Below are 12,842 nucleotides of genomic sequence, written 5' to 3'. Positions count from 1 at the left end.
AAACTTACAGCATTTGGGCCTTACTCCTGCCAATAAAGATTAGCAATGAGCTATTGGCTTGTCTCAGAAGAAGGAGGCAGGCACCTAACAGCATAAATAAAGCACCAAAGGGTATTCATTTAGGTTCTCTTGTCTTGGTATTTAAAGCCTCCCTTTAGCTTGGGCCTGACATGGTCACTAATCATGAAGGCTCATCGACAGATGATCAAGGCAGTGGATCAATTCAGCCATTTTGTGGACTAGCCCACACTCACCTGCAGGTTGGAAGAGGCAGTGAAACTGAGTTACCCAGCCTGAATGTGGGGTCTTGGTCAAAAGACTTGAAAAAAAGCCAGTTTTAAATGTGATTAGAGAAAGCAATTCTGAGCTATTGGGACACCAGGAGTGCTGCTATTCCTCTTGGGGACAAATAATGCTTTGGAACTGTAATTACCTTTTGATGTGTCTACTTGCTCCCTACCTGCTCTATTCACATCTATACAAAGAAGCAGTTATTGGTTGCTTCCACACGGAGGGCTCCTCGTGCTTCCAATCAAGAGACACAGCATAGCTATTCTATCTTGTCTTCCTTAATGGGATTTTTCGTGGAAAGAAAAAGGATGGAAGAAGTGCTGGGAAATCATGAGAGGGTTACAAATTGAATGCAATGTCATCTGGACTGCCCCCCTGTAAAATGCTGTGAATGGGGCAAGGCAATTGTATGACAAAAGCCGTACCTGGAATCACCCATTGTCAGAGCGGCCAGTGAAGTGGTTCACTGACAAGAACCACCACTGACTGCTGCAGGCCAATGAAAGCAAAAAGAAAAGGTCTGTCCTTGCTTGAAATATTGGGAGGTTGTGGTGAAGGCAGAGGGTGTCTTAGCCAGCACTTAGTGAGCACCCACCTCTGCAAGGCAATTGGAGGTGGGAGGAGAAAACACCTCATTAGCAGGAACAGTCAGGAAGTGTAGTGGTGATGGTGTCTCATAGAATCATAGAATAGTAGGGTTGGAAGGGGCCTATAAGACCATCCAGTCCAACCCCCTGCTAAGTGCAGGAATCCAGGTCAAAGCGTCCCTGACAGATGGCTGTCCAGCCTCGTCTTTAATGCCTCCAGCGTGGGAGAGGCCACCACCTCCCTAGGGATTTGGTTCCGTTGTCGTATTGCTCTAACAGTCAGGAAGTTTTTCCGGATGTTCAGCCGGAATCTGGCTTCCTGTCACTTGAGCCCATTATTCCGTGTCCTGCACTCTGGCATGATCGAGAAGAGATCCTGGCCTTCCTCTCTGTGACAGCCTTTCAAGTACTTGAAGAGCGCTATCCTATCTCCCCTCAGCCTTCTCTTCTCAAGGCTCAGCATGCCCAGTTCTTTCAGTCTGTCCTCACAGGGCTTTGTTTCCAGTCCCCTGATCATCTTCGTTGCCCTCCTCTGAACCCTCTCCAGGTTGTCTGCGTCCTTCTTAAAGTGTGGCGCCCAGAACTGGACACAGCACTCCAGATGAGGTCTAGCCTGAGAACCTGAGACTCAAGATGAGGTCTCAGCACTGTGTAAGTGGATATTGGCTTACTGGCTGACGGTCCCCACTGACGTCAGCAGCGTGTTCTGGGAGGGTTCTGTGCCAGTAAGCCGCCACACAGTTGCACAGTGTTGACCGAGACATCATCTGCCACTGCCACCACCTCCTGACTGTTTCTGCTAGTGGTGGGTTTCTGATTTTGCCTCCGATTGCCCTGCAGCAGTGGATGGTTCTCACTGGCCAATGCTGGATATTACAGAAACATCACACATCTCCAGCATGCTTTCTTCTGTCAAGGAAACTGACCCTGTAAAGCTGCCCTGGAGCCTCCCACAGCTCATAGAATTGGGGGCACAACATGTTATTTATTTTCCTCCTGCTTAGTAAGATTGTGTGATTTGGCAAAATATAGGCCAAATTCCATTGCTACAGTGGCAGAGTCCTTCTGTTGATTTTGGTTACATATGGTTGAGAAAGCAAGAGCTTGATTTTTCAGAACAGTGGATCATCCATCACTCTAAGCAAAGTCCTTGATTATATGACTGCTCAGTCTCTTTGGAAATCAGAGCTTGAGGCTATGGAATTGATCCAGTTTAGGAACCTAGGAGTATGACTTCAAGCAGGCCTAAGAAAACAGTAACCTGGTTGGAGCCAGGAATCCAGAAGCTAGTGATAGAATCCAGGACACAGTGAGTGCCAATAAATTAAGCCAAGTAGCTCCGATACTCAACACACACACACACCTCTCCACTGAAGCTTAACACAAATAGAAAATGAACTGTGCACAATAAGCCAAGAATTCTACAAGTATGATGTGTACTAGTGGGAGGTGAGCAGGCCTATGAGCTCAGAAGAGGATCAGGCACATTCATGGAGAATACATCTTACCAGCAGCTATGAGCCATCACACTTCAGTGGAACCTCTGTGTCCGGAGGCAGTGTGCCACTTGCTGGGGAGGCAGCAGTGGGTGAAGGCTATCACCTTTATGCCCTACTTCTGAGCTTCCTCGAACCATCTAGCCACCTACTATGTGGGGCATGGGATTGTGGGTTAGATGAGCCTTTGGTCTGATCCAGCAGGGCTGTTAGGTTCTTAAGCTGTAGAGGCAAAGATCATGCGGGCTAGGTCTATCAGTGGCTACAGCTATGTTTTAAAGAAAGAAAAAACCTTTTAAAATGACTACGCTGCTCCGGGACCGGCATCGTCACTTTAAAAGGTTTTTTCTTTCTTTAAAACAGTGTTGCTTTAAACAAAGAGTTTATCGCTCAGGCACACCTAAGGCAGCCTTCTTTTGGGAAACCCCTAGGAAGAGGAAATGTTTTGGCTGAAAGTAAACAGAGACAGAGGATTTCAATTAAAAAACACCCACCCACAAACAAGGTGGTGAGCACAATTCATTTTTTAAAAAAACTTACGTATTTATTATCGGAATATACTACACTGCGTTTTTATTTATGAAAATTTTGCGACTCTTTGCGGACGACAAAGAAAAAGCCACATGACTGCCGGCTCCGCAGGACCTCGTGGTGCTGTTCCGCAGAGGATTCCGTGGCATGGACTGAAGGGAATTTGATCCCATTTCAGTCCGTGGCAGAATTCTCTGACATCCCTAAGCCTTGGTGTACTCTGCTGCTGTACTTTTACATCTTGCTGTTCTGCTGTGCCCTTACTAGCCAGGACAAATCACACTGTATTCAAATAAGAGACTAGGGCCAAAAATAAGCCCATCGATCAAAATATGGAAATGTCCACCTTCACCACCATTTTATTGCCCCTCTGTGATTGGAGAAGAGTGGGCTGCTTCAGAGGTAGTGCCAAACCATGGTTTGGCAGTACACAAACAAGGCTTCAATGCCTCTTGGGCTCATACAGTCTCTCCACCTTCCCTGCACATGCCGTGATTCTCTCCCACCCTGATTGGAGGCAAACCATAACTCATAACCCATGATTTGCACTTGCCCTGGAAACCAGAATCAAAACATCCTGGCTTGTAGAGCAAATGCAACTGATATTTTGCCTTAAAGCAGGAAGGGAGGTAGGGAATCCCAGCATACAAGAGGAAGTGGGGATGTGTAAGCCCAAGGATTCTTGAAGGCTCATTGCCAAAAGATAGCATTACATCATCCAGGAATGTATGCCAATAAGAAGGTCTTTTGTCCTGGAGAGTTACAGAATTCTATGCTCAGCATTAAAATTACCCTGTTAGTGCTGGTAGACAAATCAGATGGCTTTTTTTGGTGTTTTAACATTGTTACCAACAAATGGTCACAAATGAAAGAGAAATGTGATGCTCCCGCATCCTTATTATATGTCAGGGTTACCTTTGTACTGCAGGGTAATCACAAAAGTGCAGAGCACCAATTCTTGCAGAAAGAAAATAAGAGATCTTTTCCTATTCTATCTTACCATCACCTTGTTTTTCTTTTTGTTTCAGTGCGAACAGAACACATTGCTCAGTCCATTGTCCAATGGAAATTGTCATGGTGAGTTTACTGTTTAAGATGTAAATGCTAGGTGGGTACTTAATTTTCCCATTTATATTTAGGGAGCAGCGTCAGGCTATTAAAGCTTGATCAAGAACCTAACCCATTTCTGCCCACATAGTGGGCATCGTAGAGGGTGAAGGGCCAAGGGTGGTGGTGGTGGGTGAACATATGTGTGAAAGAGATAAGGGATGGATCCTTGCCTTTACTTCTCTTGAAGGTGTATGCGTCCTCAAATGATGGAGCCGAGGAGTTGTATGGAGCCAGGTGTTCTTGCAGTATTATCAAGCATCTTGTATTTAAGCACCCACCTGGTAGCCATAGGTAACAAGGAATTGCATGGAGGTGAATGAGCAGGCTGGCAGAGAAGAAACAGAGTGCTCTCTTCATCTTCTCAAGCCAGCAGCATACAAACCAAGTTGGCTGTGAGAGGAAGGAACCTCGCTCCTCCACGCCCAGCATAGAAATGCAGGGGGCTTCTGTAAAAGGTGTAAAGCTGTTTCTCCATGCTCTGCCAGCCACTAGCAGGCTAGCAACATTTGTTGGCTTAATTACAAGGCTACTTCAAAGTGTGGAGAGATCTGCCTATCTTGTACTCTCCTCCATATTATATTGGTGCTGCCACTGCTGGCATTTCCTCTCTCCCTAGTAGGCAGCTGGGAGAAGGTAGGAGAGGGCTTCTTGGGCCTCTCTCTAATCTGTCTCTACCCTGTTATAGAATAAAGCGAGAGAAGGGTGTTGCCTCTTGCACAGAACTTGCAGTGCAAATGACCACCTTACTTCTCCTTATGTTGGTAGGCAATATGTACCACAAGCTGTGACATCTGCTGCGATGTGAGAAATTTGCACAGTGACAGCTACCATGGCATCCTTTCGCTGTCACAGAAGAGGGAACCATTTGGCTCTGATCTCTCCCCACAAAGCTCTTGCCAAAATTTTCCCAGTTAACGGTAGTGCAGGATGCCACCAGCCTCCGTGTCACCAGTGGGTTCCTTATGTGACAGAGGCTGTTTGTAGCATTGTCTAAGTGGTCTGTTCCACAGTAAGAGCATGGACCACCGCCGGTGCCTCAGTTTAAGGGGAGGCTACTGTACTTCTAGCACTGAGAAAGTGCTACAAATTGTGACATGGTGCCTTCCTTGGGCCCTTTCTGCTCATTCCTCTGTAGCAGAAGGCCACATTATCCCTGAGAGTGTGTCCTGTGAATATGGCAGCCAGCACAGAAGTAAGAGATCTCCTTTACATGCAGGCTTTCTAATGAGGGAAAGCAGAGACGCCAGACACTCATCAACTGGGAGATAGTGATGAAATTGAAAAGGGCAACAGGAACATACCTGATATGAACACACCCAAGCAGCACAGGCTAGATCTAGCCACCCTTTTACTTCCCAAAATGCCCCTCAACTTGTGGAAAATTAAGTGGCAGGACCCAGCTACCCAACACTGCTCAGAGTCCTGTCACTGCAGCCAAGTGAGGCTACCAGGGCCTACAGACAAGACCTCCCCTTGCCCCCCGCATGCTTTACCCAGAAGCCCCAAACTTGGAGCCAACCCTGTCACTCAGGAAGCTAAAAGGTGCCAAACACAAGTTCTGTGGGATGAACAAATGGCTGCCAATGGGAGTAGGGAGGAGAACAGGTTGTGAACAGGGCCAAAGGTGCCTTGACTGAAGCCCCAAGTGTGGCAGAATTCTCTCCTTTGCTTGGCAGAGCAGGTTGCCTCTTTGGTTGCTTCCCAGTACTAGTATGTCTGTTTCATACCCATGTGAATCTAATTCAGACTTCCCCAACTTGATGCCGTGAAGATGTCTCAGGCTACAACTCCCATCACCCCCAGCCAGCATGGCCAATGGCTACGCTGGCTGGCTGGAAATAGTGGGAGTTGTAATCCAACACATCTTCAGGGCACCAAGTCAGGGAAGGCTCATCTCATCCATAACTTACCTTCTTTATTTCTTTGGGATATTAAGGCTGCAGTCCTATGGATGTTTAGGCAGAAAAAAGTCTTGCAATCCCTAGCCAGCCATGCTGGCTGGGGAATGCTGGGAATTGTAGAACTTTTTCCAGCTTGGGGATGCTATGAATTGTAGGACTCTTTTCCAGCTGGGGAATGCTGGGAATTGTTGGAGTTTTTTCCAGCTAAGGAATGCTGGGAATTGTAGGATTTTTTTCTGTCTAAACATGCATACGATTGTGCCCTAAGGGGGTTGTGTGTGTGGGGGGGGGGAGAGTATCACATTTTAAAATACAGAGAACCCCTTAACTCAGGCCAAGAGGCCTTATCACAAATGCAAGAAATCATCAACATCCATGCTCAAAGATGGTGTTTTTGGACAAGATAAAAAAGCAGTTGTGAGCTTTACATGATATAAGAACCAATGCAAATATAATGGGTCTGTGTGACAAACCTGGGGATGCTGATATGTCAACATTGATCCCCCCACTCCTATTTAAGAAAATCAGTAACCACTACGAATAAAAATATTGAGGCATTTTCAAAGCGTTTTTGTCCTCTCCCACAATTGCTGGTCTTCCATGATCTCCATGGCGAAGATTTTCTTTTTCTCTTTGATATTTTTGCATTGGCTGTAGAGAGGATTGCCTAGCAGTTCTCTGAAGTCCATTCTTAGTTACCGTCAGGCTGGAGTTTACTTCCTTAGATATTAATTATTTTTTGTCACCTTGCAGTATATTTATGCATATACAATTAAATAAGCCAATAAACCTCTGGAGCCACAAACTCGAGAGGCAGTGGATTTTTTTACTACTTTTTGAGAAGGATTTAGAACTGCTAGAAATCCATACAGTGTTGGCACCTCAGTCACTTGAAGAATTTCAAAGCTCTTTATATTCTTTGACAAAACTATTAAGTTTAAATCGTTTCATTTTGAACCTCCATCCTTTTATTCAGGGCTTTGTTGTTTGTAATAACTAAAAGGTTAGTTCATACAGATGTCCTTGATTTCTGGCCTTCACAAGAAGGCTCAAACCCATAGCTGATACATCATTTCATCACCATACCTTCCAATATCAGAAAAAAGCTAATATTCTTTCCTTTTGTCAGACCCCCCCCCCCCAATACACATGTCTTAATTTATGCAAGTCAGTCAGATCTTCACAGTGGAGCAGAGTGCAAATAAAAACATAAGAAGAGCCCTGCTGGATCAGACCAAGGGTTCATCTAGTCCAGCATTCTGTTCACACAGTGGCCGACCAGCTGACTCTGGGAAACCCACAAGTAGGACATGAGTGCAGGAGCACCTTTGGCTCATGTTCCCAGCAACTGGTATACAATGGCATATTGCCTTTATTTTGGAGGTGGCATATTACCATCATGTCTAGTAGCCATTGCAGTGAATATGGGGTTCAGAGGCTGCTGACCTGTTGCATGGGACATTTTTAGGAACCTTAACTTCAGAGCATGTTTTCAGAAAACTCACATTTTTATTAGAGCTATCAATTGCTTATTTTTTTTTAGTGATTAACCCTCTATTAAAATAGAGATAAGGAACTGCCAGCGCATTGGCTGGTAAACCCCAATCCAGCCTCTTTATCCCTGCGCCTTCCTCCTTGGCCTGCCATGCTTCCCCAATGACCCAGCCTGGTGACCCAGCCTGGTGACCCAGCTTGAGAGAGCGCCTTCTCCCTTACCAACCTGTCCAGTCACTGAGGTCATCAGAGGACATGCTCCTGGTGGTTCCACATGGACCTATGGCCCAAGTGGAGTCCACCTGGAGAAGAGACTTCAGTGTGGTGGCTCCTGGCCTTTGGAACTCCCTGCCTCTGGAGGTCAGGCAGGTACCTGGGTTGTTTTCGGTGCCTCCTGAAAACAGCTCTTTTCCAGGAAGCCTTCCTTGATTAATCAGCCTCGGTTTTATTGGCACTCTGTTTTTCTTAAAGAATAATCTTAATATCATGTTCCTTCTTTTTATCTTTTTTTAATTTTATCTCGTGTTGTTCACCGCTCTGGAATCTGTTTAGATTTGGAGCGGCATACAAATGTTGTAAGTAAATAAATACATAAACCACAACAGCATCTGTGCAGTCAAAAAGTGCTGGTGCCGCATCCCTGCATGCCCAGGTCCCACTATACCACTGGCTGCCACTCATTGCTAGAAGGAAAGGCCAGAATTTGTTGATTTCCAGTGTAAGTTGGTTCACATGGATGTTTCCACTTATTTCATAGGGATCCTGAATCTGTGTCTGGAGATCTCAGAAGCACATATTGCTTTAATTAAAAAATTATCTTTTTACTAACCGGTATAGGACAGTCATCATTACAGCAGCGTCCCCGTGAAAGGCACATGCTAATATTTGACTGCAGTGGTTTGACTTTCTTTGACTACACTGGCATCTCTGTGCTTACTCAGGTATTTATGACCTTCCATGTGCATTTTACTGTATCTACCCACCTATGTGTGCCCTTTGGGTGAAACTCACATTTATTCTGCTCCCATGAAGAGTTCCAACAAAGTGACTCTTGGCGTAAAAAAAAATTCTTCACTCAGTTTCACTCAGTTTGCATTTAGGATAGCAGAAGTCTTCCTTATTTGGAACATTTGTCCCTCCTTCCAGAATATCGCAGTCCCACGGTTCAAAATGATGTATTGCTTTTCATGTACATGTCATGGACACAAAATGTTTGTAGTGTTTCCAGTTTTGTAATTTTACAGCCAACTCATGTATCCACATTCATTGCTTGATGATGGCAACATCAAGCTATGGCTTCCGTGTGTGAAACGGTCCTTGTAGGTCGAACACCTCCAATAGAACTTCCATACCATCTTTTGTCAGTTCAGACATGGTATTTTTCAATGGAGCAGTTCATTCTTTAAGCTATGAGTCATCTTGTGAAATAAACTGACAACCACGTGCATAGGAATCAGCTTTCAGCTTTGAAAATATCTATCTCTAGTATTTAATCCAGCAGCTCCCATCCTCACTTTCTAGTTGTCCCTGCTTTTTTCTCTAGAAATTAGAGATGCTCAATGAATTTGTTCAGTCCACATTTCAAAGCGAACCAATCTGATCCACCCATCCTAGACCAGGGGTTCCAACCCTTTTGAGTCAGTGGGCACATTTGGAATTTGGAGAGAGTGTCATTGGTGCTCTCTCAAAATGGCTGCCATAGGGGGTGGGTTGCCCATTCATAAAATGGCTGCCATGGTAGGCATGGCCAGTCACAAAACACTCATTTCCCAGAAGGCAAATTGGTGAAACTAAAAGTAACTTGCCCAGGAGCCTAAGTACAAGGCAGAGGTGGGGTCTGAGCTCCAAAACACAAAAACACTCTTTTGAATGTCAATGAAGATGGCACTGGAGGGCAGCACTTTGCTTTGTAGCATGCCACAATAATAATAATCAATAATATTATTACTTTCAGATAATAATCAAAAAGTAATTATCTTAAGAAATAAAATAAAAATCAGGAGAGGTAGGGAACCTGATGGCTGCCAAGAGAGGTGTCCGCATGGAGACCCCACTCCTGGACTAACACGCAGATCAGGACTCAATAATCTTTCAGATGTTGCTCCTCTCCAAATGTTGTCATGGAGTTCCTGGCTCACAAAACATACCAAAATGCATATAAAATGCATATTTTAGGATAAAATATACTTAGAAAGAGGTACTTTGAGCAAAAATACATTTTAGAGATGCATGTTTAAAATGCATTTAAATATGACTTTTTACACAGTTTTAAAATATATAGAGATATTTACAAAAAATTGATGCAGAAATGGGACATCATAGATTCATGGATCAAAACATGCAGAACTGATCCGGACTAGAAATAGATTGATCCATCCACCCCTTCTAGGAAGTTTCTTCTTCTCTGGTTGGTTTTTCTTTTAACCAAATGCAGTTTGCTCCTTTTTTCACCTTCCTCTTTAGACCTCCCCACTTCCCCACCAATATAATCTATCCAAACCCTTTGGCAGCTTTCCTCTGTTATGATTGGATGCTTAGATTTTGGGGGGATTACAAAGTAGTAGCAGAAATGTTCAGATCTCATGACTCAAATGAATCAAAAGTATTATTTCTCTGTAAGTGGACGAGAGAGAGAAAGGGGTCAAAGAGTCATACCAGTCACAGCATATGTCTAGCCTGCATTTTTACATTACTGTATCATTGGATGTAGTGGAAATCATTTGCCAGGTAAGAACTGGCAGGATTTGCCCTCAAACGATGTTTGGCAGCTTCTCGGGGTAGATTCAGTATTACCTGAAAGCATCAAAAAGAGTGTGGAAAAGATGCTTACGCATCCTTGTTGCAAATTTCCAATTAACCTCCAAAGTGGCAAATTATGGATTGGCCACCCTCCACCTTATGGAGAGATTTAATATTTCTTGAATCTAACTCATAGTCACAGGAGAGTAACACCTTTATTTTGACCAATGAAAACATCACAGTATAGTGAACAAGCTTTCAAGTGCTCCAGAACTTTTAATTACACTAGATGTTAAGCAGAACTGGAGGAGTGCACAGTGTTTCTAATGTACCAGCACAGCCCTATTAGCCCTATCCAGGCATTCAGAATTACACATCACTGTACCCCCACCCCCATTATGCAGGGTTCCAAATTGCGTGGAGAGCCTCTTTGAGTAAAACAGGCTTCCAGCTGCAAAAGTTCACCCTTCAGCCCATGGAGTTGTGGAGCTGGGCACAGTCATGTGATGGAGGGGGCAGGGCTATAGTATGCTGTCCCCCCTGCTCTTCCTCCTCATGTCTTCTCCATCACGTGATTGTAAACACCTGGATAAGACTCATATCCCTGGGTAATCTAGCTCATGCATGCATCTCCTATAGCTGTAGCATCAGAGGATGCCCACAAGTGGGTATCCCATCCAGAAGAGGCTGGATGGGATAGAAAAGTGGAAGGCCTTCACCCTTATAAAAATCTTATGCCTAGATCAAATAGATCATTTCACCATACTTTCCAATATTTGTCAGAAGAGAGCAAATAAACTTGCCTCATATTACATGAGTGACATCTTTACCGTGAGGTAGAAACCAAATGCTTGGAACAAACTGTTTTCTTGAGCAACGCTGGTCTGCATCCGCCATTAAATGATTTCACACACCTTAGGGCACAATCCTATGGATGTTTAGACCGAAAAAAGTCATACAATTCCCAGCATGCCCCAGCCAGCATGGCTGGCTGGGGCATGCTGGGAATAGTAGGCTTTTTTTGTGTCTACACATCCATAGGATTGCACCTTTAACTTCAAATTGTTTCTACTTGTCCGTTAAAAAACACACCTTTTTGTTAGGAAAGAATGTACATTCTGGCTGTTCTACCACTTAAAAACTGGATGAATGTTATGGCCACTGTAGATTTAATATCTGTATTATATTTAAAGCAAAAATGCACATGTAAAAACACCCATAGCATTAAGATGCTTTCCCCACATGACATTGCAAAGTCTATCTGTGCTAGTCTTGTGCTACTTGTGCCATGTCTCAAGGGTGGAGTGCAGGAGACAAATCAAATGTATGTCTAGTCCAGCCTTCCCCAACCCAATTCCTTCCAGATGTTTTGGACTTCAACTCCCATCAGCCCCAGCCAGCACAGTCAGTGGTCCAGAATGCTGGGAGTTGGAGCCCAAAACATCTGGAGGGAATCAGGTTGGAGAAGACTGTTCTCATCCTTGTATGTTATTCATTTGCAGTATTGGTCAAAATAAGCACAAACCCATTCAACTTTTCTTCTAGAACTTTATTCTAGAACTATCCAGTTCTAGATACTCAGCACTGGTTAGGCCTCATCTTGAGTACTGGGTCCAGTTCTGGGCACCACACTTTAAGAAGGATGCAGACAAACTGGGGAGGGTTCAGAGGAGGGCAACAAAGATGATCAGGGGACTGGAAACAAAGCCCTATGAAGAGAGACTGAAAGAACTGGGCAGGTTTAGCCTTGAGAAGAGAAGACTGAGGGGAGATATGATAGCGCTCCTGAAGTACTTGAAAGGTTGTCACAGAGCGGAAGGCCAGCATCTCTTCTCGATCATCCCAGAGTGCAGGATGGAATCATGGGCTCAAGTGACAGGAAGCCAGATTCTGGCTGAACATCTGGAAAAACTTCCTGACTGTTAGAGCAATACGACAATGGAACCAATTCCCTAGGGAGGTGGTGGGCTCTCCCACACTGGAGGCATTCAAGGCGGGGCTGGACAGCCAACTGTCGGGGATGCTCTGACTTGGATTCCTGCATTGAGCAGGGGGTTGCACTCAATGGTCTTATAGGCCCCTTCCAACCCTACTATTGTATGATTCTATGATAGGGTGCGGAGCAACTATTGTCTTCGAGCCCTGCTTGTGGCCGCCTTAGGAAGCACCTGGCTGGACAGTGAGGGAAACAGGATGCTGGACAAGATTATTTTAAGACGAACCCTCCTAGATTAGACCAATGTTCACCTTTACAATGTTGCTTTTAGCCTCACCATTCCACACCACAACATGATCATAGGTTGGGGGGAGGTTTATATTATGGAACAGTCCCCTCTGGTGGCCACTGGCAATATAGCACATCTCTCTCTCTCAATATTTCTTACTGTTTTCAGTGTATATTAGTAAGGACAGCATCTCTCTTGAAGTGGTGGCGGGGAATAGCAGGCCTTGCTAACTTGCATATCTTAATTCATATAATACTTTTTAAAAGCCGCCTGGTGTCAAAATCTAGTTATTGAGCAAAGAGTGTGGGGCAGGAATGCTTCATTTGAATGTGATACTTCAAACTCTTTAGTAAGGTATTTTAATATTTGCACCCTTTTAGATCTACATGGAGTCTAAAAAAAGAAATATTGATGTTGTGCTGGCAAATTGCAAAGGCAAGTATCTGTTTTCAGTGAGCATAAGTTTAA

The 12,842-nt window shown here is 44.4% G+C and overlaps 1 protein-coding gene across 2 annotated transcripts in view; it reads left to right on the top strand.

Moving 5' to 3' along the window:
* Positions 1–12,842, top strand: part of SLC26A7 (solute carrier family 26 member 7) — a 139,625-nt gene that overhangs the window by 119,823 nt on the left and 6,960 nt on the right. For both annotated transcript variants that reach the window (XM_084848013.1, XM_084848014.1), the window contains 3 exons: positions 3,934–3,982; positions 8,248–8,351; positions 12,755–12,809. In XM_084848013.1, the coding sequence (XP_084704139.1) occupies positions 3,934–3,982; positions 8,248–8,351; positions 12,755–12,809 (208 nt within the window). The remainder of the gene's footprint in view (positions 1–3,933; positions 3,983–8,247; positions 8,352–12,754; positions 12,810–12,842) is intronic.

Source organism: Heloderma suspectum, chromosome 4 (genome assembly GCF_057233095.1).
Source record: "Heloderma suspectum isolate Gila_16-S chromosome 4, 16-S_ref, whole genome shotgun sequence".
NCBI lineage: Eukaryota > Metazoa > Chordata > Lepidosauria > Squamata > Helodermatidae > Heloderma > Heloderma suspectum.
This window is presented reverse-complemented; position numbering and strand designations above follow the sequence as displayed.